The sequence below is a fragment of the Lycorma delicatula genome, chromosome 5 (assembly GCF_047948215.1).
Source record: "Lycorma delicatula isolate Av1 chromosome 5, ASM4794821v1, whole genome shotgun sequence".
NCBI lineage: Eukaryota > Metazoa > Arthropoda > Insecta > Hemiptera > Fulgoridae > Lycorma > Lycorma delicatula.
In genome coordinates this window covers 102325776-102350677 of record NC_134459.1, presented here as the reverse complement: position 1 = coordinate 102350677, position 24902 = coordinate 102325776, and the positions used below count along the sequence as shown (strand labels likewise).

At 28.5% G+C, this 24902-nt stretch overlaps 1 protein-coding gene across 5 annotated transcripts in view; it reads left to right on the top strand.

Moving 5' to 3' along the window:
• The window catches only part of rols (zinc-RING finger and ankyrin repeat domain-containing protein rolling pebbles), a 727654-nt gene that overhangs the window by 170004 nt on the left and 532748 nt on the right, over window positions 1-24902 (top strand). For 4 of the 5 annotated variants that reach the window (XM_075366784.1, XM_075366781.1, XM_075366783.1 and 1 more), the window contains exon 3: window positions 14564-14709. The exons of the other annotated variant lie outside the window; for it this stretch is intronic. In XM_075366784.1, coding sequence (XP_075222899.1) covers window positions 14622-14709 — 88 coding nt within the window. In that variant the 5' untranslated portion in view covers window positions 14564-14621. The remainder of the gene's footprint in view (window positions 1-14563; window positions 14710-24902) is intronic. 5 annotated transcript variants of the gene reach the window in all.

Genomic DNA, 24902 nt, shown 5'->3' with positions numbered 1-24902 from the left:
ATTTAAAACTCATCCCTAATGAAAATTTGTCAAAAAATGTATAAAATTTACTACATTTATATTATTATCTAACGGCTGGGTTTACCCTTAGGCCACCTTTTTTTCTTCTTTATTCCATCTTCCTGACGGCTTTTACCTCAAATTCCAAGATGTTTGAGGTCTCAGAGACGAAATCTTCTGATCTTCCACAGTAAATTATGGAAGGTGTTTTTGCAGCCGGTATCATTTGATACCGGCATCAGATGGTGCTGTGAGTATTGAATCAGATTCGAGATTTGATGCACTACTCTGTAAAGTGTGTGGGGCAGCTCAAGTGCTCACCCCCTCACTTGAAGGCTTTCGGGTCATTATATTGTTGGTCATTCAATATTCTTTTTTTCTAATATATTTCTTTTGTTTCTCAGTTCCCAGAATAGGAATTTTCGTAATTGTGAGCCTGAATGTCCTCAACCTTAATCTCTAGCAAATTGAAGTATGTTAAAAATATGTTATATTATTAATAAAAATAGAAGTTCAAAAGTCGGAAGAGTGAAATTACCTTAATAAAGAATCTGTAATGGCAGTAGCATTGTTATCACCTGTTTTGGGCAACTCCATCATATAGTCAGGATACAGTGAAGCAAGATTGGAACATAAATGATGTACTTAGATCTTGTAGTCCCTGTATTTTTCTTTTGAAAAAGAACTCTGCGAGATGCCTGTGCAAGTGGTGGTTACAATTTCCTACCGAGGAACATTTGAACGCACTTCTCGCCACGCACGCTCGATTGTCTGTGTATGAGCTCCCGTGTCCGGATGTATGGAATTATATTTGTGGTTCATCGCTAAATGCTGGTAGCTCTAGTGTTGTGAACAATTATATGTCTTCTATCAATCGCTAACAATTATTGTACCGGGAAGAATATACTTCTGTATGATAGACAATAAGGTGGCTTGTGTGATAGCTGGTGTAGCTAACTCTACAAGGTATTATATTGTTAAAAGTAAAAATTGTTAAAATTGATTTGGGGATAAAAGATCTGAAACAGTAATTTGGATTTACAGGTGTACAAAAAAATAATATCGGTACTTATCGGTTATACGGGACCCCTACTGAAATCCATTTGTTTGCGTATATAAAAATAATATCACCTGTATGTATAACTTATTGTATATAATTTTTATTTTTACGTTAATCAGACGAAGTTAGCGAGCGAAGCGAGCGTAGGTTATCTTTGATTAGATTATGTTGATTCCGTGTAATCAACATAATACGATTACGTATCACGCACTATATCAATATAACCTAACCAAACATAACCTATGCTCGCTTCGCTCGCTTACCTCGTCTAATTAATGTTAAATAAAGAAATTATATATATATATATATATATATATATATATATATATTTTTTTTTTACCTATTTAGATGGCCATTAGACAGCTTCATTGTATCCTGACTATATGATGAAGTTGATAACAACGCTACTGCCATTACAGATCCTGACCAACAATACTAAGGTAATTTCACTCTCCCGACTTTTGAAACTTGTATTTTTATTAATTATGTAACATATTTTTCAACATACTTCAGTTTGAAAAAAATTAAGGTTGTGGACGTACAGGCTCACATTTTTTCTGGAAATTTTTTCAATTTGTACTTTAACTGCTTTGGTTTCACTTTCTTTCACCTTAGTTCTTGGCGGAGAAGAATTCTTTTGTTCGTCCGTTAATTCTCTTGTCTGTTCTCTTCTTTACCGGTTTTGGGTTGCCTCATTAATATCTCATTATACGCTCAACCGCACTGGCTAAAGCTGGTGCTAGTTCTGAAATTGCATCTTTTGGTTTGAATGATGTTGCAGGAGCCGCAGCAACCTATGTGTCAGTTCCTTCGGTGATCGACTTTGAACACTATTCTTCGCTTTGAAGTAGTTGACCTTTTGAATCCTCTTTATCTCTTGAATTGCTACTTACCTATAAGTTGGATAGTTCCGCGATCTTGGTAGTTGAAGACCATGACAATTTACACAAACAGGTGTATCCTACAAGGATGTAGATGGTACACAAGCACAGATATGCTTCCTTGTAAAACGTTCCGCTCTATGTCCAAATCTTTGACATTCAAAGCCTCGAAATGGAGTCGGAATAAATGGACGTACATCTAATCTATGGAATCTTAACTTTCTCCGGACACTTCGGTTTATTTGAAGGTCAGGACATGCGACGCATGAGTACAACTTCTCCGTTTCGTCGGGTATTTAATTGTCAAAACGCAACAATTCCTTGCTCATGTAGCTCTTCGACGATTTCCACTTCATTGCAGTTCAGTAAATCCCAGTACACAGCAATTTATACGACTTTTAAGGTGTTTAGCCTACCGTGTGGCGTAACCTCAATGTCCAACACTCCAATTTTCTTTGCCTTGAATAACCGTGACGATTGTAAATCGCTGACGCTTTTAACAAACATTTCAATAGCCACCTTTCTAACCCCTTTTACCTTTCTCCACCAGATTTCGTGATGCCTCGAGCTATCATTAATGGACTAATCTTGCCAAAATCTCCTTTTTTCCTTTTGATAACCAAATTTTTTGGTATCACTGCACTGCCTTTCGGTCGAAACTTAGTTCGATCCGTCTTTTCTAACGTCTTTTTGTAAACTCGCGTTCTCTGTCTTTTCGTAAACTCTACTTTCTTCCTTCGCTTCGCCTGCAAAGTAAAGGCTCTCCTAGACGAGAGTTTTAATGTGAACTCTCTGCCACAGAATATGTAGAAGTAGAAAATTCCATACAAGAAGATTCGCCAGTTAAGATGTCACTTGGTGTGGGCGAAGACAGTTGGGCATGTTCTGGATCACTCTGATCCTGCCTGGGTTCTTCAAGTCAGCCACCAGCCGCTCCCAACCGGAGCCGGAAAGTGAGGTACTGCCTGACCCGCTATACGACATCGCAAGCCTCGCACGTAGCAGTAAGGGCTCCGATACTCTTACCCATGGACAACCCCTGCCAAGAGCCAAAGTGACTGACTCACGTTAAGCTCACGTAGCTCACCCTCAACCAGGTTTACACCACTGGGAGGAGAGGTAAGAGAGATAAGCATTCCCCGTCTACACTCCGTCCAACCTTAAAAAAAGCAGATCACAGTCATACTCCCCCAACCTGCTGTAATAAGCGAAACTGAGAAGTAAAACCACAACCAGCTCGGACCGTCAATCCCGTACACCATAGGAAAGGCCCCTTTAGCCGAGATAAGTGAATGTAACGAAGTAACACGTGGTTGGTTATCCCGGACGTTTGCATGGATGTATTGCTCGTACGTGGGGTTGAATTTTGTCCGGGACATTATTATTAATAATTATAGACCAAGTTAGGAAATAATTGTTATCAATAACATTTATGCGATTTGTATTATTATAATAACAGTAGTGAAAATAGTTGATTCACTTTGCCTATAGTGTACAAAGTGTGACTGCGTGGACAGAAACACAAATTTAATAGGGCGAATAAAAAGAAAAAAATAATTGGTATTAATTTAATGTTTTGTTGGTACTTTATAATACTTCAGTAGGCATAAATATAAAATAAATCGCATTAATACTAGTGGTATATCAAATCAATTATACTGGTAAGACAGGCAGTTAGTTTAAGGTTTGGAGGTTTGGCCACTGCATTACACATTTTTAAAACTATACACGCGGAGTACCATCATAAATAAAATTAGCAATCCCGTATATATTATAATACATTATTGTGTTGCCTACGCTATTAACAAATAAAATAACTACTTCATTTCAGATCTACATTAGATATATATATATATATATATATATATATATATATATATATATATAGTACTGAATTTGTTACATTCACTGCATCATACCTTTAAAAAAAGTAACAATATCCTAATATTGATGTATTTGACATCGGTAGTGAATTGCTCCCGAGTCTAAATTTTATTCCAAACCACAAAACCAACCGGTATATAAGGTCATCTGGATTTATAACAAAACTGGTTTTCGTGTTCACAGTACATGTCAAAACAACTAAGCATTCATCATGTCCCTTTCTTTCCGATCAAATTCTATTTTATTACCAATACATTATAATCTTTCAAAAATGTTTAATATTAAAATATTGTGACAGTATATTACACCATTTTATATCATGGTAGACTATTTTTAATGTATGATATTAAGATGCCATATTGATTTGTATCATTCCTCTTTTATTTTTTACATTATTTATTTTATTTAAATGTTCTTTTTCGTTTTTATATTACTATAATATACAATACGGCTTCTAAATATTTATATTTACAGGTAACGTTTATGTATCTCTGGATACATAAAATAACACATACATAATATAACTTAATATGATACATAATATAATTTTTATTTTATAATATAATATTATATAATTATTATACACTTTTTAATTTATTACACATTCACGCGTGCACGAACAGAGACTCTCTCTCTCTCTCTCTCTCTTACACACACACACACACACACACACACACGCACATATATATATATATATATATAGAAAGTTTGTTTATGCACTCGTTTAGAATTGGAATAGGCTATAATTTTCAGTATATTATTTTTACCGTCGATAATGAGAGACGCATAATGGCTACCCGGCCTAATCTTCAATCCTCTATGAAAATCAACGCCTTAGCCAGCTCACGGCGGGCACTAATTATATTTTCATTCATTAAAATAACTTCACTTCAATATAGAACGTTACTTTTTATCCTGAGATTTACTCATACATACAACTACTAATTCATAGTTGAAATTTAATTTTTTACATTTCTAGGTTCAAAACTAATTCAGAATTAACTTTCCAAAGGTGATGCATCACTAGTGTGACTGCTGCGGTGTGCCTTATTTAATTTAACAAGGTGCACTTTTCTGTTAAAGGTATAACTTATTCATCACCAGTACTGAAATGACTATTTAAACTATTAGTTTATGGTATTTAGGCGAAATCTTTTTTCTTCCTTGAACGAAGTAAAGGAGGTATTGTAAACACGAAACATTTCGGTTTTCAGATTTCAACGGAAATATCCATTTTGACCATCCCTGAATACATTTTGTCTAGTTTCTGCGTGACGTACGTACATACGTCGCATAACTCAAAAATGATTAGACTTAGAATATTGAAATTTTGGATTTAGAACTGTTGTAATATCTAGTTGTCCAACTCCCTTTTTGATTGCAATCAACTTGACCAAAAATGTCCAAAAATCCTAAAATCCAAAAGATTTGGATTTTGGACTTTTTCTTAACTGCAGTAACATACCCTCATTGAGAGCTTTTCGACGATTTATCATAAGTGGTACTTATTTTCATTGCTTCCAGAGTTATAGCCAAATAAAACTTCTTAATGAAATATCTGGATCTTACAAGGGGAAGGCACATCGCTTTGAATCTGACTTCATATACATATTTTTTTTTTTTAATTTAAATATATTGATTTATTAATAATTATTAACCTCAGTAAAAATATTTTTGTAATAAATAATAATTCAATAATAGCAATAAAAAAAAAATAATAATAATAAGGTAAAACATCTGAAGCTATTAGTGAAATAAAGTTTTATATACTTTTCATTTTAAAAAAATGTGTATATGAAATTTAATAGGCGTACAAGGAAGTCATGGTATGTCCACATCAGATATTTTAATATTAATAGATATTTTTAAATAAGCTTATTTTTTTCATAATAAGTATTAATCAGGTCTGTTGTAATAAATTAATAAAAACAAAACTATGTATATTTTACACCATACTTTATTAATAGTGATTACTTTATAACCAATCTGCATGCTGTTAATCTCTTTGTAGAAATGATTTCCAAAGGTAGATTTTTAGTTTTTTTTTGTGAAAATAATGTTTTCTATAAATATACAAAGTCACAAGTATAAACATTAAACTGTATTGCTTTATCGTAGTCGACATATTGGGTAAACACTCATTCATAAATATACAGATTACTTGCAATTTTCAACAGAATAGGTTAAATTGAAAATCACTTAACATGGAAACTTACAAAGATAGACACATAAAAAGACAAAAATCACAAATAAACATTTAAAAAATTCAAAAACCTTCCATAAACGCCATAACAATATGGAATCATAAAAGCACATTAAATTAAAAAAATATATTACAATAGCAGATAAAATACACTTCATATTATAGAGAGGTTCAATACGAAAGTTAGTAACAAATGTACTATCAGTAACCACCTCTGATGGAGAGACAAAGTAACTCCAAAATGCTCTCTTAAACGAGCATCATCCACGTAAATTTTAAAGATGAATTTGTTTTACAACTAGTGTATACAAACAAACTCTCAAATGCGCGCGCGCGCGCGCGCACACACAAAACACAATTTTTTATATATTTATTTATCCTACTTATTACACAGAATTAAAATATCACACAAAACGTTTAAATTGTATTTACAGTGAATTTAACCATAGGGGAGGATTAACAATAATATCCCGAATTTTTCAAAATCTTTTATGAATGCCAGTTTTTGGGAGTCCATCGTGATGTGGTAAATAAATTGTTGCGACTGTTCTCAAATACAAAATGCAAAATTCAATTTGTTCCCCGTGTGCGAACAGCGGCTATGCTGGTTATACTAGACGGTTTATTTTACTTCATGACTTCTTAGGAAGCTCTCAGATCCACACCGCTTGGTGAAAGTTAAAAAAGTGGACTATTCTGGTCTAAGCTCAATTCTCTTGTTCAATGGTGTGAAATTATCTACAGGTAACAGATTTGAGTTTACGAAATTTTAGTCTTATATAAGATAGATTAATTCGAGTAAAAGAAAGGTACGTTACATTGTCCATTGTTTATTAATTCTCTTCGCTTTACCGTTTATTAAAATTTTCTATTAAAATCAAAGTAGCATCAGTTTAAAATGTTAATCGAGTTTTAAAATAAAAATAAAGAATTCAGTAACATAATTATTTACTTTTAAAGTATCTCTCTTTTTTTTAAAGGTATAAATTTCATTATAATAACAATAATTTAAAGATTAAAATGATAAAGTATTGTATTGAATTATATTATAAAAGTTCAACAGCCTGTATTCCATACAATCCGTGTAATTTCAGCAGATTATGAACTCGTTTGCCTTGAACTATCAATAAATAAACACAAACTTTTTAAATATTTAACCTATTTTTAAACTGATGTTATTTAAGACTATATACAATTACTTACAAAAAAACCTCAAATAACTTTTTATAAATTACTAGTTGACCCGGCAATGCTTCGCTATTTCTAGATTTGCTATATATATATATATATATCGATTAAATCTCGATTAAATTAACACAATTGAAAGTTTGATAAAACATTAAAAAAATTAACACTACGAACTTCACAAAATTTAACCTTTCACTTTATCCCTTTTCACTTTTCCATTTCCCTTTTCCCCTTTTCTCCATTTTCCCTTTTTCTATATTTACCTTTTCCCTTTGCCGCTATTTCCTTCTTTTCAATTTTACAGTTTCCTTTTTTTCCTTTTACCCATGTCTCATTTTTCCCCTTTTCCAATATTCCCTTTTTTATTTTTTCCCATTTATCCGTTTTTCCCCACGCATAAATCGGTCCATTAGTATTTTAGTCTATAGAGGAGATATATATTGACATTGCATTTTATATATATATATATATACTATACTATACTATACTACTATACTATATGTATATAGAAGAAGAAAGTCTGTTTGTATATTTGTTTGTTTTATGAATAACCCGCACCCCCCTAGCGAATATAATTTTTTGTAAAAAGTTATTTATTTTCATGTGTCATTCAAATCGGTCCGTAAATAAAATTTTTCTAAATATCTCAACCTCAGTGCCACCTAGCGACACTATTTTTCGCAAAAATTTTTTTTTCACGTAACTAATACATTTTCTGAATATGAACCAAATCGGACCATAAATGCAGCTTTTCCAAATATCTCGACTCCAGCGCCATCTAACAGGTCCATTTTTTGCAGAGGTATCTATTTCCATTTAAGTAACATATATTCAGAATAGGATCCAAATCGGACCATAAATAAATTTTTTTGAAATATCTCGACTCCCGCGCCACCTAGCGGGTCCAAACTAATTTAGAAACCTTCATCCTTCATGGGCAAGCGCACAACAGCTTACGAAAGTTTCATTGTAGTCGGATGAATGGTACAGGAACGCATGCGGGACAAACAAACAAGCAAAGATACAAACAAACATTTATATATGTATATAAAAGATTAAATAGTTTACTACATATGCGGTTCTACAAACTTCAATTAACGGAAGAGGTCTTCACTTTATCAATATTATTTTCGTGTATGTTCACATCTTACTTATCATCAAATAAACTGCTTCGATCATATTTTATATTTTTTTGAGGAATCTCCTATGGCTTAAGTTTCTCATATAATTAAATTTTTTTTATTAAATAGCCTGCATAAACAAATTGAGAACATTTTTGTAGCATCTTTACTTAGTTTTGGAATTTTTTCCATGACATTCACCCTTAAATCATTCTGATTGTTAAGACTTTCTGTCTTTTTATTCTTATTAATTTATAAATAAATAAACTGTCTCGTTCTTCTTACTCTTTTGTAAAAGTAAATAAATGTGTATATTCAGATAGCCTATTTCATTAGCTGATATTTTACATTAGTAATTCATTATTATTAATGCATTGTTCAGTCTAAATTTAGAACTCTTACTGTCAACATACGTATTCATTAACATATATTTTTTCAACAATGTAATGTAAAGATTGTATTTAAACATTAACATGTAATGATCATTATAGCGTACTAAAATTAATATTTAATCATCAACTGGACAGTGTCTTTCATTTATTAAAAGATTTTAACCTGCAAAGTTAATATATAGAATAATTACACCTAACTGAGGCATTACACCGAAGCAGTTAGTTATTCGAATACTGATATTCTAAACGTTTTTTTTTTAATAAAAGTTTCAGAAAATTAATTGCATAAGCTGCATCACTATATATTTCCTATATCAGACAGCCTTTTTTCTTTCTTGTCAGTGTCTACATCATTTCTCCTTATATGTTTTATTTTTATAAGGAAGAATGTTTTACACTTTTGCTTTTATTACTAATTTTTTAATTAGCAAACAACCAGGGAAATTTTTATAGCTCGAAAAACACAAGCGAATTTAAAAATTATAAGTAAACTATTAGAAATTATTACAGGATTTCTGAAAGCTGGAAAGGAAATAGAAATAAAAGTTTAAAATAAAATGTTAAAACAATACAAAACGAAAATAAATCTGTCGTTATTTCTTCTTGGCAAAAATATTTTATAATAAAAATTAAAAAATGGTTAAATAAATATTATTAGAAAAAAATTAAATCGACATCATAAAAGCGCACTAAAAAATCTTTCTATATTCATAAAAATTTTAGTATTGGAAGTCGGAACCAAATTAAATGATAATGATTGATGGGGTATTTTTTAGTCGTTTTCAATTTGTTAACGACATCAGTATATAGAAATTTGAAGACGAATTGAACAATTCTATTTTTACCTTTTATTACGTTTTTTTTTAATCGGTTTTTTATATATATTAAATATATATATATATTTATATATTAATGTAAATTGAGAAGTTATTAAATTTATTGGAATTGTTTCATTTTCTTCTGATTTTCTTGAATAGAATACTTTATAAGTATAATAATAATATAATACTTACTTGTGTTGATTGCTCATATTAAATAACTTATATATATAATGTGTGTGTCAAATTTATATTATATTTCAAAAATTTATTGCATTAATTAAAATAAACTTATATTAAAATAATCATTTAGCCCACAAAAAATTAAAATAAATACAAATTTGAAATTTACAGTAACACTCCTTACCTGCCCATCGATCTGAAGCTTTTCAATTTTATTAAATTATAAGAATTAATTTGAATGTCTCTTGGAAGAAAGTAGCATATACCTACTCAAAAATTAGATGTTAGTTGAATTCCGTGTTCATTTGTAAACTTACTTTTTCTCAATAAACTACATATAATCTAGTCGAGGAAAACACTATTTTAAATATTAAATTAGAAAAATTGCAATAATCTTTGATATAAAAGCAATCAATACCTAGTATACAAAATAATTTCGTAAAACTCATTTAAAATATTATAGTTACTTTCTTCTTCAAGTTTTCTTTTTAAAGTTTGCATCAAATTAAGGAGCTTAGTAAATTGTTAATAATTAATTACTTGGTTTTAATTTGGTGCCGATTTTAAAAAGAGCAAATTAAAAAAAAATTGAGTAGTATCATTTTTTAAATATTTTTAGTACAATTTTTGCAGTAAATTTTATTTTAGATGTTTAGATGTTTTATTTTTATTTTATTTAAACAGTTCTACAAAACAAAGACAGCCGTACGATAAAAATCTTTGTAAGAAGCGTAAAAACAAGAAACAATCGATGTAAATGTTGATGTTTACATCATAAATGAAACATTGATGTAAATAGTAATTAAATACTGAAAAACAATATAAGTAGACTGCTAAAATTGTTAAATAGGACTTTTTAGTTTTCAGAAATAAATATTATTTTACTCTTTGGTTTCTAAATAGTGTTTTCGAAAAAATATTTTGAAAATTACATTAAATCTGTTGCATTTTGTTACATTATATCTGGCAGTACATCATTACACAAGTAGAATCCAGGGATTAGCATTTTGATAGCATTAAAATTTTACAGTGTAAAATTTTAAAACGTTTTAAAAAGAAAACGTTTTTTTAAAAATAAAACTCTTTTTTTAAAAAAACAGATTAACTGAACATACTCGTATATCGGAAAACTAACAACAGAATTTTCTAAGAAATTTCCTTTAAAATACAAAAGAAACTCGAAATTGTTCATTTGGCATTTGGTAAAGAGTAAAATAAGATCATATAGTAAAAAGATTAGAAAACATTCGGCTCAAAATAAGTATCTTTACGTATTTTTGAAGTCAGTTGATAGGAAATTAAGCAACTATTTATTAAATATTATTATATGCACATTAATGTTTAAACTTAATGGACCAACAAATGTTTATCGAAAATTAAGTAATGACTTGAATGTTGATGGTTGGGTTGAAAAGATGTTCCATCGATATTCCTCTAATGCTTGTATGTTAATTATGATTCCAATTTTATTTTTAAATTCCATAGAGAGTAGTCGTTTCGTAAATATATAACATTATTAATGAATCTCTAACGAAAAGGACAATATAAACTTGAAGAATATGCATTTAAGGAGTCATTTAATTCTTTAAACATAAAGTTAGCCATTTCATGTTTTAACAATAGAGGAATTTCTTTGAAAATAGAAGAGAATAATATACATATCTATATATATCTCTCTCTATATATATATATATACGTACAACAGATGGTATAATGTTCAGTGAGATAAATTTTATACAGTTTATTAAAAATATATGTTGTAATATTTTAAAATGGTACGTGTCATCATTATTCATCCAATTAAACTTACGGTTTATATGAAGAATATCTGTATATGAATCAAAAAGTCATCGAAAAAATTTTATTGAAATCCCAGGCAATAAATAAGTTGTGAGTTAAGAAACAAGCAATTCAGAAGCGTAGTAGCAACTGGACAGCAGTCCATCTGGAATCCGGGAGTACAGCAGACATTACCTTTTAAAGCCAAAGGAAGAAGAATCCTAAAAAAAACTTCTAAAAGCTTCTGTCTTAAACACGATGGCTGTTGTGCTGTCCCAAATTAAAACTGGAATCCAATAAAAATATTTTAGTAACTAGAAAAAAAATTCACGATAAACACAATATACGAATGAATGTACTGAACTTCACTTCACTACTTAATAAATTCAACCACGTAGAATTGTTTCTTTTTAATTTTATTAATAGAAATTAAAAGACAATGGTAAATATTGCATGATTGACGTGTTTGCATGTTTTTACTTTTTTGTTTAATTATAACAATAATTTTTTCCTACATTATTAACAAATGTTATTTTAACCATAAGAAATTTGTTTCTATCTTACAAACGATAATTTTGCATGATTTATTGGTTGAATAATTAAACTTTTTTTTTCATGTTTTTTCTGCATAATTTTGACTAGATGAATAAGAAAACAGAATTATTTGTTTTTATAATTCTAATATTTTTTAACTACTTTTTAAAATAAAAAACGGAGAGCTGTACATAGTCATAACCACCGGATGTTATTGGTATTATAAGTAACATGAATAAAATGTTAACTCTATATTCAACTCTATAATTCATAGCTTGAATATATGTCTTAACAAAAGTCTTTAAAAATTAGTTTCTCAAATTCCATGAAATATCTTCATAAAAAAGTCAGAATTCTTTTCATCGTTTCATTTACCGCCTAAATTTTGGTACACTTTTCTTCAAAAATAACTTTTTTAAGTATCTTAATGCATAATGTTATTATTCCTAGCCATTTTTTTTTTAAATTCAAGACTTTAAACAGAGATTTAATTTTTTTCCTCTGATAATAACATTTTTAGGTCTTCCTTAATGTTTTAGTTTTGCTTTTTAATAAAGTTATTGAATATAAGCTTCAAATTAAGAAAATTTATAAGTTAAATAAAGTCTTAAAATATCATCAACCGATCTGCAACTATCTCTTGTGTAAGAAATATTTTTTACTTCTTGACTGAAATTTCTTGACACAATTAATTTGAATTCTTCAGAATCCTTTTGGGAAAAAGAAAGGAATTCTACTTGATACAAAGTAAATTTTCTATTAGCGTTTGGAATAAAATCGCAACAGATAATGCGACATTGAACAAATGTTGTTTCGAAAATAGTTGTTATCATTAACATAAACCAGCATCCCATTCCAGACATATTAGAAAAGATATGGAATTAAGTACACACCTATTAATTTCCATAATTTTGAAGTGTATAGTTTTTAATTTTTATTAATTTTATTATATAGTGTTACAGGATGCAATTTTCAATCTTTTTTCTGGTTTTTAATTATTAATAATGCTAACAAAAAATAGCGAAATGAACGCAGAACTTCGATGAATCATTAGAAACTGCTCATTGAACAACTTGATTATGGCTATTGGCAAAGCCAACTATAATATTCCCATAAATTTCTAGGATGTGATTCCCTAAGATATTCCAATGTTACAGAACAATCGGATGTACTTTACAGAAACGGATGTACTTTACTTTCTTTTACTTAAAAAAAAAGTACTTCCTCAAAATTACTTATTTATGAGCAGCAAATTACTGTATCCTTTTCTGTTGTTATACAGTGCAATGTATATACAGCCGGAAATAAGCCTAAATTAATCGTTTACGTCTTGCAGCGTGAATTATCTTCTAAACATTTTGTATCTCAACTGATGGTAGAATTGAAATAATTTTTTTTTAAATGCAAGTATGAAAATAAATAAAAAAATTTAGAGGTATGACTGAATATATAAACCTGTATTATTTGTGTGCTAGTGTTTTTTTTTTGCAGCCTTTGGGTTTATAATAACATACCTTAACAAACTGAGTAAACCTGTTATGAATACTTTTATTTGTAAATAGCACAAATTATAGGTGTGAATAATCAATAAAACTTTTTTAATTACGTTTTACGAATATTCATGATCCAAAACATAACCATGATCATTTAATCAAACTAAAACCCTTATTCTAGTCGAATCTTTTAAATCAAACTAATTATTAGATCAAAAAATTTAATCTTAAAAAAAATAATAGTATTAAAAAATATATCTTTTTTATTCATTATTACACCTGATATGGAATTATAATTTCTTTTCATGTGATATTACTCCTTATCTGATTTTCTGATTTTAACGTGAAAACCTTAGCAGTATAATAAACTGTATTCTGTATTCTTCCACGAATACTTCTGATGGTTTTTCCGAAAGGATATTTGTAATTTCATTGCATTACTTTCTGCTATCGAAGAATTAGGTTTCAAAACGCTTTCTTTTATACATACTTTGAATCTGTAATATTTGAAGTAACCATTCATTTAATTTAGATTAAAATAATAAGGCAAATAAACTTTAGATTATACTTAAAGATTTTTCTGATCATATCCGATACATATTTTTTCTTTTATAATTTTATAAAACTTTTATTACAGTTTCATTCCTTCGACTACATTCATTGTAAACCATTAGAGCTGTTTAAAGTTCTATTTCACTTTTCTAAGATAGAACTGACATACTTAACATTAATTGCAAAATCATTAAATTTATAAACATGATGTAAAACAGAATATCCATATATATATATATATATATATATATATATATGAAATATACAGAATTTCAGAAGTGACGGCATTCTAAGCGAATTCAATATTTAACTCGGACAGAAGAATTTTATTTAATATTTCTTTCTAAGTACTCTACAAATGATTTCTTCATAAGTCTACTTCTTACGCAGTTGTACATCACACATGTTTATATTTTTAATCCATTAGTACATTCTACAAAAAAAGCAGTAAGTATCTTATTTACCCTTGTTTCAGATCCTGTACTGTAGTGTGTGTTGGTTGGCATGTTGTTTGTAACGTATCCTAATCAACAATGTTGGGTGATGACATCACAATTTCCATTTTGGATGAAGAAGAATCTGGATGCTTAACAGTGGAACTTGAAAATCGCTGGGAAAAAGGTAAGTTTAGAACGGCCTGGTAAATGTTACCGTTTATAAATCACAAATAATTTGAAACAAAAATTATCCACGACATAATATAAAATTATGATTTTTGCATTATTTGTTTTATGCATGACGATATATTTTTTAAATAGTCGCTGTAACCTATAAAACTGTATAATAAAACTTTAAAGAATTATCATTTTCACACACATACATATATATATATATATATATATATATATATATATATATACGTGTATATATATATACACATACAGACACAATAATTTATGGGCAGCAGACAAGCGTTTCATTACTTTATCATATTACACTGACATATCTTATTTCTTCCTATTATTCTCATACAGTGGTTCTTTACATACCATAAAAATCCAGATTTGAGTATAAAGGTAAATAACTATTTTAATTATTATAATTTATTATATTTTAACTATTTTAATTTATTATAATAAATTATAATTAAAGCTGTAAAAATGGTGTTAATCTACTGATTCACTCGACAGAAGAGTTCATTTCTCCCAGGATAATAAAAAAAACAATAAATTTAATATAATTCACTTTCTAAACAATCGGAAATATTTTTCCAGATGATTATTTCTGAGCAATAATGCAGTCCCTCTTATTCCACGGTGCTGGAAATATCATTGTCGTTAACCTCTTTTTAAATCAGTTAGCAAACCCGTTTAGTGGGTAGCCCATTCGTTCCCAAAGTGGGCGATAACGCCCACAAAGGGGCGTTTAGGCCCACAGAATATTGGAAGCGTTCAAGCGGTCTAGAAAGGTGATGGCCGATTAAAAAAAAAAGGCAAAAATTATGTTTTCCTGATATTTCAAACTAAAATTAAATACCTACTACATTAGTACAAAAAATTAAAGGGACGCATATTTTACGATAAAAAATGATTGTATTCAAACTAAATTAGAAATAACAAAGATGGACGGACCACTGAATGTGAAAATAGGAGGAGAAAAGATTATGGAGGTAGAAGAATTTTGTTATTAGGAAAGTAGAATTACTAAAGATGGACGAAGCAGGAGCGATATAAAATGCCGAATAGCACAAGCGAAACGAGCCTTCAATAAGAAATATAATTTGTTTACATCAAAAATTAATTTAAATGTCAGGAAAAGATTTTTGAAAGTGTATGTTTGGAGTGTCGCTTTATATGGAAGTGAAACTTGGACGATCGAAGAAAAGATTAGAAGCTTTTGAAATGTGGTGCTATAGGAGAATGTTAAAAATCAGACGGGTGGATAAAGTGACAAATGAAGAGGTACTGCGGCAAATAGATGAAGAAAGAAGCATTTGGAAAAATATAGCTAAAAGAAGAGACAGACTTATAGGCCACATACTAAGGCATCCTGGAATAGTCGCTTTAATATTGGAAGGACAGGTAGAAGGAAAAAATTGTGTAGGCAGGCCACGTTTGGAATATGTAAAACAAATTGTTAGGGATGTAGGATGTAGAGGGTATACTGAAATGAAACGACTAGCACTAGATAGGGAATCTTGGAGAACTGCATCAAGCCAGTCAAATGACTGAAAACAAAAAAAAAAAATTCAAACTACATCAACTTTGCAACCAAGAGGCTTAGAGACGAATAAAAAAAAAATTAAAGCTTGAATACTCTATTTTTTGAAAGTATACTTCAGATTTCAAAAATCATCAAATTAAAAAAAAAAATCAATAAATGTTACTTGAATAAGCTGAAAGTTAAAGTTTTCATAACGCTCTTTTACAAAAATTAAATGAACCTTTTCCATTTGTAAATCCTTTCCGGAGTCCTTTATCGGATTTTAGACAATAAATCATGATTTATTTAGATTTTTATTCATTAACGTCAGCTTTCCATACATACCTATTACATAATATTATAATATTACATAATATTTTATACAATAAATTTTTCTTTAGATTTTGTTGTTGTGTTTATAATTTAAATGCAATTCAACTTTGATCCTAAGTTATTAAAAATGATAAATTAATTATTAATAAACATTAAGCTAAGCAGCTAACAAAAAACCACCCAGCGAAAGAGAGACCAACTGTCACATTATTCAGTAATGTCATATCTGTGCACGTGCATTTATTCTTAATTTTATACAAATTTAATGTTTTTCTCTGGTATGAATTCAATTCTTAAAATATGAATTCTATTATCGATGACGGATTTTAATTATTTTTCCCGATATAGATGTTTTCTGTTACTATTAATACCTCATATTTCGATCTATGAGAATTAGTGCAATGCAGACCGTTTGTCTTTCCATGAAGGAGATACACAAACCAGTTACTACGTTAAACTGCTCCTTGAAACTCTCTCTCTGACTCTACCCCCCCCCCCCCCGCCCCTACACTCTCTCTATCTCTCTGCCACCATTCTATTGGATAGTTATTAACAACACGATCCTGGCCTAGCGATCTAGAAATGATATAATCCATAGACACTCTCACAACATAAACAATGGAGACGCACTTACATTCGCCAACAGAAACTTTCTGGAATGTCACACGAATCAGTCAGCCGATCAATAGTTACCATACGACATTTTACTCAAAAGTGGACAGTAAATGAATTCTATACATATATACAATCTCTCACTGACGTGACTTTAGTTTCGTTTGTATTTATATCGATTTGCTAACATTACATTGAATTTTTTTTATCACTGGCATAAGAAGAAGGAAACAAACAAATAAAATTTGTCTTCTTGTTCTGAAAACAAGAAAAATCATAATGACGCTTGTTATTTCATCTAATTTCCTCTTCTCTACTATTCTATTTTTATTCTTTATTGTGTGCTTCTTAGAAGTACATCGTATGATTATTATTATACTTTTCTTTTTTTTAGTTATTCGTGTGCGTAATTGGCACACTGACTGTTCATAGTATTGCCTGTAAGGGTATATTAAAATATAGACTAGTCTACATTCGTGTAATAAAAATAAATATGTGGAATTGTAAAGCAGAAAGAGCAGAAGTTGCATGGATTGAATCAGTTATTTTATATAAATAATAATAATAAATTACCATGGTAAAAAGAGCCATTAAAGTTTTTTTTTCAATTAAATTAATAACTTTTTTTTCTTATAGAACACTAGTTATCGAATGGAATTTATTAAAAAGAAAATATTAGTGATTATGTTGATTCAATTATTAGTTTCGATTAAATTAGTTCTATTATATTTATTATTTTATTTTTGTAAATTTAATTTTTACTTTCCGAAATTAATACGTTGAAAAATTGTCAAAAATTAAAAACTGGTGAATTCACTACTAGACCCAAAATGCGTTAATGTCACATGGCTCGGCTAAGTTTGATTAACGCTTAGATTCCATGTACTCAGCCACCTGCTGATTAGATTTAATTCGAATTGTAGTAGGTTAGTTGAGAGGCCACAGTTGGATTGTCATCAATAGCCATAATAGCCGGGTTCATTCTAGCTTGGACGTAAAATTTAAGTTTTTTTTTTTTTAAGAAAATATGATAATATTTATTTCAAACAAATGAAATTTTTCTGGAAAGGATAACCGTAATCATCTTTCTTCCTATTCACCATTAGCTGTTATGTTAATCTTGTTTTTTCATATTTATAATAAGTTGGAAAATGCTAGAAAATATCGATACATCATTAAAATACTATAATAAATGTAATATACAAAAAAATAAAAAAAGTTAAATAATGTTTATTTTCTACAGTTTTCAATTTAATGAGCTTTTTAAGTAGTATTTAAATCATCATTTATCAAAATATTGAGAATATATAAAGATTGAAAAAAAAGGAACTAAGCATCTGAAGGTGGAATATGTATCATTAGAATTTGATTTAGTAATAATGTATGTATTTTCAGTGTTTAATGCACTTTTATCAATTTTTATCAAGTGCATTTTAACGTTTAACTTTTATATTTATAAGAGTATTTTTTAACCTTTTCTCTTTCATCTTCAAGTTATATACGAAAATTGTTCTACAACGTCAGTGTTAGTTCAATATCCGACATGCGAATTTCATGTTTTTTATATATATAAATTTATTTTTATGCAGAATAAAGAATGAATGATGTTGATTTGAAAAAAAAAAATTAAAATATAGGTTAGTAGGTAGTTCTCGTGATACTTGTAGGCGGAGGTTGTTCTAAAGTACAATACGCAACGTATATCAGTTTAATACCACCCATGGAAGCCACTGCCTGAAACAATGTGCTCATAATAATGTATTTATACGACGTGCCAAATTGCTATGATAGTTCTCCCGCGCCACCTACACACACTTTACCTTCTCTCATCATTGTATATGCGCCCATTTATAATAGTATTCCTTATATTAGCTTACCTCAGGGCAAGACACCGTTTAATTTAAACTAGACACGTTTTTTTTTCATAGTATTATTATTTACTTTAACATTCACTACAAATACAACCGTTTGTTAGTTTTTATTTCACGTACTATTCTATTAATATTTTAAAAAAATAGTACTAATCTGATTAAATGCTGATAGTATTTATTCTATGCACTATAATAAAATATTATTAGTTTTTAACGAGATGAAAACTAACAATAACTATTCTTTAATAAAGATAAGAAACACAAAGGGTTGTGAGCTTTTAATTATAGTATTATTTTATAAAGGTTATGTATTCTTTCACTTTCTTCGTTATTCATACATTCATTTTTTTTTTTTTTTTTTTTAATAAACTTATTCGTATTTATATATTTTACTAGTTAATCGTTCTATATTATTACTGCTTCAATAAAAATGTTTATGCCTAAACATTCAACAAAAAAAAAAAAATTTCTTTTATATGTCTTTTTCAATCCTCTTTCTTCATCATAGGTCCGCGAAATTCTAAGATATTTCATATATTTGTTCATAATGTGTAAGATAAAAACTTAGAAATTTTCACATAAAATATGAATGAATTTTGTGAGTTTACAATTGCACTTTTACTTTTCTGACATCATAGCTTTAGAGCTATGCTACAAGAAGAAAAGTATGGTAATCTGTAACAAAATGGTTATGGATTTTTTTTCATCTCGACGTTTCTTGATCCAGGGACCCCCCAAAAAACAAAACAAAGTAATTTTTGTATTAAAACAAAAGAAAGGCGGGTAATTTTTTAACGTACTTATAAAAATATATTGGCGCGTTTGAAGCTTTTTAAGTTTTGACTGGCTAAACCGATTTTGATGAAATCTGGCAAAGAGACTCATGTATATGAGACGATTTGTTGGTAAAAGTATGGGGGTCAATATCTCCAGGTGGTGGGGTAGGTAGGTCAATTTTTCTCAAAATTATGCAAACATAACCGCACTTTATATTAACCTCAGTACATGCTTATTTTACTGTTTAAAAAAAAAAAATTGCCTCCCAAATTCTCCCCTTTCTTCAAAATTAAAAAAGCTATCTTTTTACTTTCTGTATATTTTTTATTCGATTTTTTTTTATGTGTTCCTAAGGGTAGTAGTAGTAATGCAAGTGGCCCAAAAACATACTTGTCGGTAATATTGAGGGTGGGGAATCTCCGATCAAAGTTTAAAAACGTCAATTTTTTTTTAATTTTTAAAAACTTTTATGTCATTTTTCCACCATATAAGGATAAAAAACCAACGTCAAAAAAGTATAACAACATTGTTGTCAGTTGTTTTCATATAGAAAAAAGAATACAATGAAAATCTAAGTACTTAATATCTAATTTAGTTTGATCCGTTTCACATATGATTAAATGCTGCTCATACGAAAATATAAAGCAATATTTTTTTTCCTTTTTGGGTATCGCCATCAAGAGAATTGAAGAAAATCTGACGACTCTATCTTTCTAACATTAGATTGGATTTTAGCAAGCTATTGGGAGATATAAAGATTTTAAATACAACACTTTTCTCTTATAGTGTCAACAGTTAAAATTATTTTTTTATGAATCATCGTTTATTATAGTTTATTCAAGCATTATCGCCAGATAACGTTTCGAAAATTAAATTTAAATATAAATTTCAATAAAAATCTACTTTAAAAAGTAAAAGCTTAATGAAATTTAAAAACAGTCGCCAAACGTATATCTTTCATAATCCATAGAAAATATGTATTTTTATTAGGAAAATCAACTTTTGTGAAAGCAATTTAAAGTTATTTTAATTAGTTCGTTACCGAAATAAAACCCAGTTCCTTAAAAGGGGAGTTTTCAGTGACATAGCCAACCACTTTTTGTTTAATGTTCATCTGACACAAATATATTGTTCTAAATTCTATTTTTACGAATAATGAGGATGTTAAGTTTAGGCGTAAGTACACACGCAACTAATTCCCTGCTATTTTAACAACGGGAATATTAAGCTTAGTTTATTGATTAAGATTTTTTTGAAGAGTTTTCGAGGAATCCAAGGATTTTAATTATCTGTAATAAAATCTAATAAAACTCCAATAATATGTAGTAAAAAATTAGAATTACCTAATTACATTGTCCTACACTTAAAAGTCTATACTAAATTTTAAATCAGATGACAGATGAATTTAAAAAAGTGAATAATTAATTAATAATTATAAAGGAGAAAACGGGGAAAAGAAAATGGAAAGGGGAAAAAAGAAAAGAGGGAGGGAAAAGGGAAATAAAAAAAGAAAAAATGGGGAAGGAAAGTAAAAAAAAAAAAAAAAAAAGATTGGGTGGTTAGGAGAAATGGGAAAAAGTAATATGATAAAAATGCAAAGGGAAAATGAGAAAAGTAAATGGGAAAGAGGGAAAGGTAAAGATGGAAATGAGAGGGAGAAAATAAAGGGAAAAGGGGAAGGTTAAATTTTGTGAAGTTCCGTAATGCTCATTTTGTTAATATTTTATCAAACTTTTAATTTTGTTCATTTAATCTATATATATATACATATAAACTCAAATCTTGCAACAGCGAAGCATTGCTGGGTCTGCTAGTAATTAATAAAGACAAAAAATAGTTTTGTCTTATTCAAAATCAGGAAAACAATATACTAGTTTTTAGGAAATAAATAAATTGATCCTCCTTTACAGGGCTTGACAGTTGAAAACTTTCATAACAATACTTCATAAAAGTATTAGTAAAATGTAGTACACTCAACAGTTATATAAATTCTGGTTAAAATTAGAAAAACAAAAAACTCCACAGAATAATACGAACTAAATTGAAAACAATAACCTATTTTTTTTTTTTTTTTTTTTTTTACATCTTCTTAAGAAATAATATAAATTATATATTGTTTATATACTTTTTATTTGAACTTTACGAATATTCTATTCTTTACTAGGTAAAGATTTGCATCTTCATAAGCGAACAAAACCAAGAAGTTAATAATAAATATAATGTATTGTATGGAACAACTCAGACGCAAGATAAAAAAGAAGCTCTCTTGTTGTTCATCGTCAATAAATTTTTATATGGCTTAAGAAATCGTGAGATAAGTCACACTTTCGTAATTCTATCAGCGTAAACATAAATTTATGTTTAGAAAATACTGTAAAGACAGCCGTTAAAGAAAATAAGGAATAACAAATTTTAAAAAAAAGTCTTTTACACACAGATGCACTCACCAAACATATTTTGTTATATGATACACAATATTATCAGTTTCTCGATTCACAGAAAAACTACATTTAAGTTGTCTTAACTAAGAATGGGATAAAACATTTCCTTATTTTTCTTAAGAGTTTATTGTTTTTAAACGGTGTTACTTTTACCATTATTTTATTTCCACGTAATTGGTGAGGGTTATTCATATATGTACATACCTTTATCTATGTTAATGTCTATTATTTTAATAAGTTTCTATATTAATATTCGCAACAGTTAAAAGTAGGTTATCAGTGAAATATACCGTAGTAAAAATATTAAGATATTATAAAAAATTAAAGATTAAAATACTTTCTTAATAAACTACCAAGCCGACAAACATGCATTTTAAAAGATAAAATTTCGTAAAGGTAAAGAATATTTTTTTGTCGCTATTGATTCTGTACTGTTCTCCAAAGTTCTTAAAACTATTCTTGAACAAAGTTAATTTTGATTAAAAAAAAGAACTGTAAAGGTATTATTAAGGGTATTGGAGTTCAATAAAAAAAGATATTGGTGGATCCTCCTTTCTTTGTAAACTGTTTCTAACACACCTTATTTTAGTGATTGTTGATAAATTTTCCTATTTATTTTATTCTGGAAAATTTGTTTTTTGATATTGAATAATAAATCATTTAAAATATCTGAATAAATTTTAAACAAAAAAAAAACTGATTTTGACCACTCTATTTATCTTAAACTTTAAGGACAGTGCTATAAATACACAATGAAATCCGTTCAACCGATAATATCGAACAGATTCATATTATTAGATATTTCACAAAATTTTAACTTAAAATCAAAAATATAACGTTTTAAAACACGTACTGCACGTGTAGATGTTGATTTACGTGTAAAATACACCAAGACCTATGGAACTAGAAATAAAGAATAGAGCATGGTGCATTTTAAATGAAGTGAGATGTAATATTTTCCGTAACATGAACTAGGTGAAGAGATAAAATTTAACATCGACATGCACGACTTGACAGATTCCTCTTCTACTACTTCCACTATCTCGTATCAGCTCTTTCTCTCTTTCTTTCGGTGTCTCTGTCTCTACTTCTCTTTCCCTTATTCTCCCTCCGTTTCCTTCTGACTCTTCTCTTTAGTTATTCACTGTGCATATATCTTATTCTTTTGTCTTTATTTTCTCACATAACAACTAAGGTAGTGTCATTACTTTCTACAATTAGAGAGAAATTGCCACATTTTTTAACTGCTATTGAAGACTGCGTATTACTAATTATAAAATTTAAAGAGTTGTGTTAAAAGGATTTTAAAATAAAAAGATGGAGGGAAATACTGAAAACCATTTATTAAAAATTAAAATCTATAACTAGATACAATTATTACAACAAAATAGTATAACAATAATATAAATATATTTTTTTTTTTTTAATTATGTACAAAAAATCAGTTATGAAGTAACATTCATTTCTATCAGCAACAAAAACCTACCTTCAAATATTTTTTTGTTATATTTTCTACTTTAAGAACAGGTAAAACTTATCATATGTGTTAATTTGTCGTTTACTAATTTGTTTCTTTTTATTTATTTTTTGTTAACTTTAGTTTTATTCTTTACGTTTGGTTTTAGATTTTTACTCATTAAAATGTTTTCTTTTTATTAAATTTAAATATTTTTTGTTAGTTATTAAATAACCGAAATATGTATGGTTATAGAGTTTCACTCTATCATTTTATATTTAATAATTACTACAAATAAATTTATTTTTATTTCCTAATTGATCAAAGTAGAGAAAAAAAAATTGTTGCAGAACCTCATAATAAATCGAACTAATAAATCTGTTGGTTAATTATATATTAAAATTTCAGCGTTTAGTTAATTTGGTAATAGAATAAATCGAGTGAAACACATTACAGAAAGACAAATATACTAGATTATCTAAAAAAAATTAGTTTATAAATTATTTATGACATCCAAAATCTTTTAGTTAAATCATCATATAGTATTTACGTTGAGGTTAAATGATTTAGCACAAGAAATGAATAGTTTCTAACTAATCATATGACTAATAATAAAAAGATAAAAATTAAAATAGCACAGTTTGTTCTTATCTAAATTTTTCCTTTCCTTTCTCGACAATAAAGTGCAAAGAATTGGACACTAATAGAACGTTTAGAATGTTTTAAAATTATACAGTAATATATTCAGATCTGTTATATTTTATTTCCAAAAAATTTCTCTTTTAACGTTTGTCTCGTCATATACAAACATAAGGGAAATCATCCTTTTTTTATTGTGTTATTCCAAGCTCTAATTAATGCCCGAATGAAAATAACAAAACAATTCTATTAATATATCATGTTAACCGCAAAATAACTAAGTTTCTTATTGTATTAGTCCAGTTTGGACGTTAAATGGATAAATGTTTTTCAATTACTGGCCATCTTGTAAGCGCATATTTAGAAATTGACATTGTGTAAGGTAACAAAAGATATAGATGTACAGATATATTTCAGATAATAATGGGTGTTGTTGTTTCGGCTTAGGTTTTCATTTAATGATAAATCAGGTGTTTTATTTTTTTTTTGGTCCGGGTTACCCAATAACAGATGTTCTCGACAATATAAAAAAGTAGTCCTTTT